At 34.9% G+C, this 2,572-nt stretch overlaps 1 protein-coding gene across 1 annotated transcript in view; it reads right to left on the bottom strand.

Annotated features, from left to right (window-relative positions):
• Window positions 1-81: 81 nt before the first annotated feature.
• The window catches only part of Sdb (SAXO downstream of blistered), a 112,475-nt gene continuing 109,984 nt past the window's right edge, over window positions 82-2,572 (bottom strand). Inside the window, exon 9 of the mRNA XM_067044673.1 lies at window positions 82-2,570. Within this exon, the coding sequence (XP_066900774.1) occupies window positions 431-2,570 (2,140 nt within the window). The 3' untranslated portion in view covers window positions 82-430. The remainder of the gene's footprint in view (window positions 2,571-2,572) is intronic.

Here is a 2,572-nt window from a genome sequence, read left to right as displayed (position 1 = left end):
ATAATTTAAATTTTTGAATATATATTTAATTATACAAATGTATTTGGGAAGAACAGTACTTGGATAATAACTAGAGTAACATATTGAAAATAATAATTTTATTAAAGCATAAATATAATAATTCTTTAAAAACAATAACATAATAAAGCAGCTTCAAAAAATCAAAAATTTATTTTTCAGTCACAATATCAGAACGACATAAGATTGTTAGTATTACTACAGTATAAACAAAGCTAACATGTTACATTAAATAGTACTTGTTATATTAAGCTAAGATATATATCAAAATTGATTCTTTTAGTGTACCCAAGTACATCCAACAAAGATTATTTTTTAAAAAAATAATTTGCGAAGGCGTATTATTATTAATTAAAGCGTTTTATTTTATTAAAAAATTAGAAATGAATATATTTTTCTTCACTCATACACATCAGACTTTTGGTACATAATAGCTATGCTGTTTTGTGTTTCTTGTGTTTTTAAACTGTCCTTTATCTTGTCTTTTTTCAATTAAGGAGGCTGGACATGGACCAGTTACACGAGGAACAAATTCGTTTTTGTATGAAGATGATACAAAATGTCTTTCACTTTCTGTTCCAAGGGAGAAATTCGAGGTATTACTTACTCTAACTCTTGTTACCCTCTCAACATTTTGGAAATTGCCATAAGATTTAGCTTCACTCTGGCCGTAGAATTTTCCAGTCCCTATAGACAGTGAATCTGCTCGTTTTGCTGATGAAGTGTGACCATCATGAGCTGTTATACCTTGTCGGTGAAGTGTACTAAGACTTTTTCGATCTTGAGAAACTGGACCAATAAATTGACCATCAATATTCTGAATGCTTTTTCTTTGAATTGAAGCAGCAGTTGAAGAAGATGCTGTACTGTGAAGAGATTCCGTGGAAGTTTGCATACCTTTTCTATATAGAACAGCATTATTCAAATCTGTAGAAGATCCTGTTATAACGTTTTTCCTATGGTGCCCCCTTTGTGTTGATGTTTCAGGTATGGGGGGTTTTCCTTCTAAAGCATGCATTAATTCCTTACTTGTTTGATGATATTTTTGTGTATTTTCCGATTGAATTGATCTATGTTCTGTTGAACTTTTTATATTAGTTTCATGTGCAGACATTTCTTTGTGCCGTATGGTTTGAGACCTATTCACTATTGTTTCTTCAGAATGTCTTGTATTTTCTTGGTGGTCTACACTTCTTAGCGATGTGTGTTCAGTGTGGTAGCCCCTGTTTTCCATCTTTGCATTTTGGTGCTGATGTGTTATTGATGAGTGTGATATTGACCCATTTCTATTAGTATCTCTAATATTAACTGTTTGAGAATTTATTTGCTTAGATCGTTGTACTGTTTGTTGATCATTAATCACTGCGGTTTTGGCTGTAACTGTATTTTCTTCCCTTATATTAGCTGTATCTCGTTTAGTGACTCTTTCTTTCAGATTTGATGTTTGTTCAGTGCTGATATTTTGCACATTTTCATGTCTCCTATCGACACCATTTTTAACTGTTGTCATTTTTCTGTTGGTAGAGATATATGATGTAGTGTCATCTCCAAGAACAATTTTCGATTCAATGTGTCTCCTGCGATTAATAGATGAGATACTTTCTTCCCTACTTTGCTTGGTGAATGTTTTACTACTTGTAGTTGTAAGATCCATTTTACCCTCACCTACTTTTAAAGAATCTTCATATTTTTTTACTACAGCTCTATCACCTTTTAGTGTTACATATTGTGATTTTTGAGAAGTTGTTCTTTCAAAATCACCTTCTCCAACAACCAAGTTGTCTTTTGGTTTTCTGGATGGCATTCGTTCACCTCTAGTAGGTTTGAAATCTTCTTTTAATTTAGTTACTGCATGAAATTCTCCTTCCATTTTAAGATTATCAGTATGTTTCGTTATCTCTACTCTCTCCCCCCTTACATGACCATATTCACAAACTCTTTGTCCATGAAATTCTCCTTCAGATTTCAGGTTATCTGAATGTTTCGTAATTTGGAATCTTTCTCCAGGAACATATGGGCTGGATGCCCGCCGCTCAAAATCACCTTCAGGTTTCAAGTTATCTTCTGGCTTCACCTGTTTCGGTCTTTCTGCAGGGATGAATTTCTCGTGAGGTCTTTTTTCAAAGTCCCCTTCAGGACGAAGATTGTCGTCATGTCTAATTGGTTTTGGACGGTAACCTGGAGTAAATGTTTCTGTAGATCGTTTTTCGAAATCACCCTCTGGTTTCAGATTGTCTTCTGGTCTCACCTGTTTTGGTCTATCTGCAGGGACAAACTTATCTGGCGTCCTCCTTTCAAAATCTCCTTCTGGTCTCAAATTATCGGGATGTCTAACAACAGGCAGTCGCTCTCCTGGTCTATATTCCTCAGGTCTCCTTCTTTCAAAATCACCTTCTGGCCTAAGATTATCTTCAGGTCTCACCTGTTTTGGTCTATCTGCAGGGACAAACTTATCTGGTGTCCTCCTTTCAAAATCTCCTTCAGGTCTTAAATTATCGGGATGTCTAACAACAGGCAGTCGCTCTCCTGGTCTATATTCGTCAGGTCTCCTTCT

The sequence above is a fragment of the Halyomorpha halys genome, unplaced genomic scaffold, assembly GCF_000696795.3.
Source record: "Halyomorpha halys isolate HHAL.00 unplaced genomic scaffold, Hhal_1.1 Scaffold115.1, whole genome shotgun sequence".
In the NCBI taxonomy this organism is placed as follows: Eukaryota; Metazoa; Arthropoda; class Insecta; order Hemiptera; family Pentatomidae; genus Halyomorpha; species Halyomorpha halys.
The sequence above is the reverse complement of the archived record's forward strand: the minus strand, read 5'-3'. Positions and strand labels throughout refer to the sequence as shown.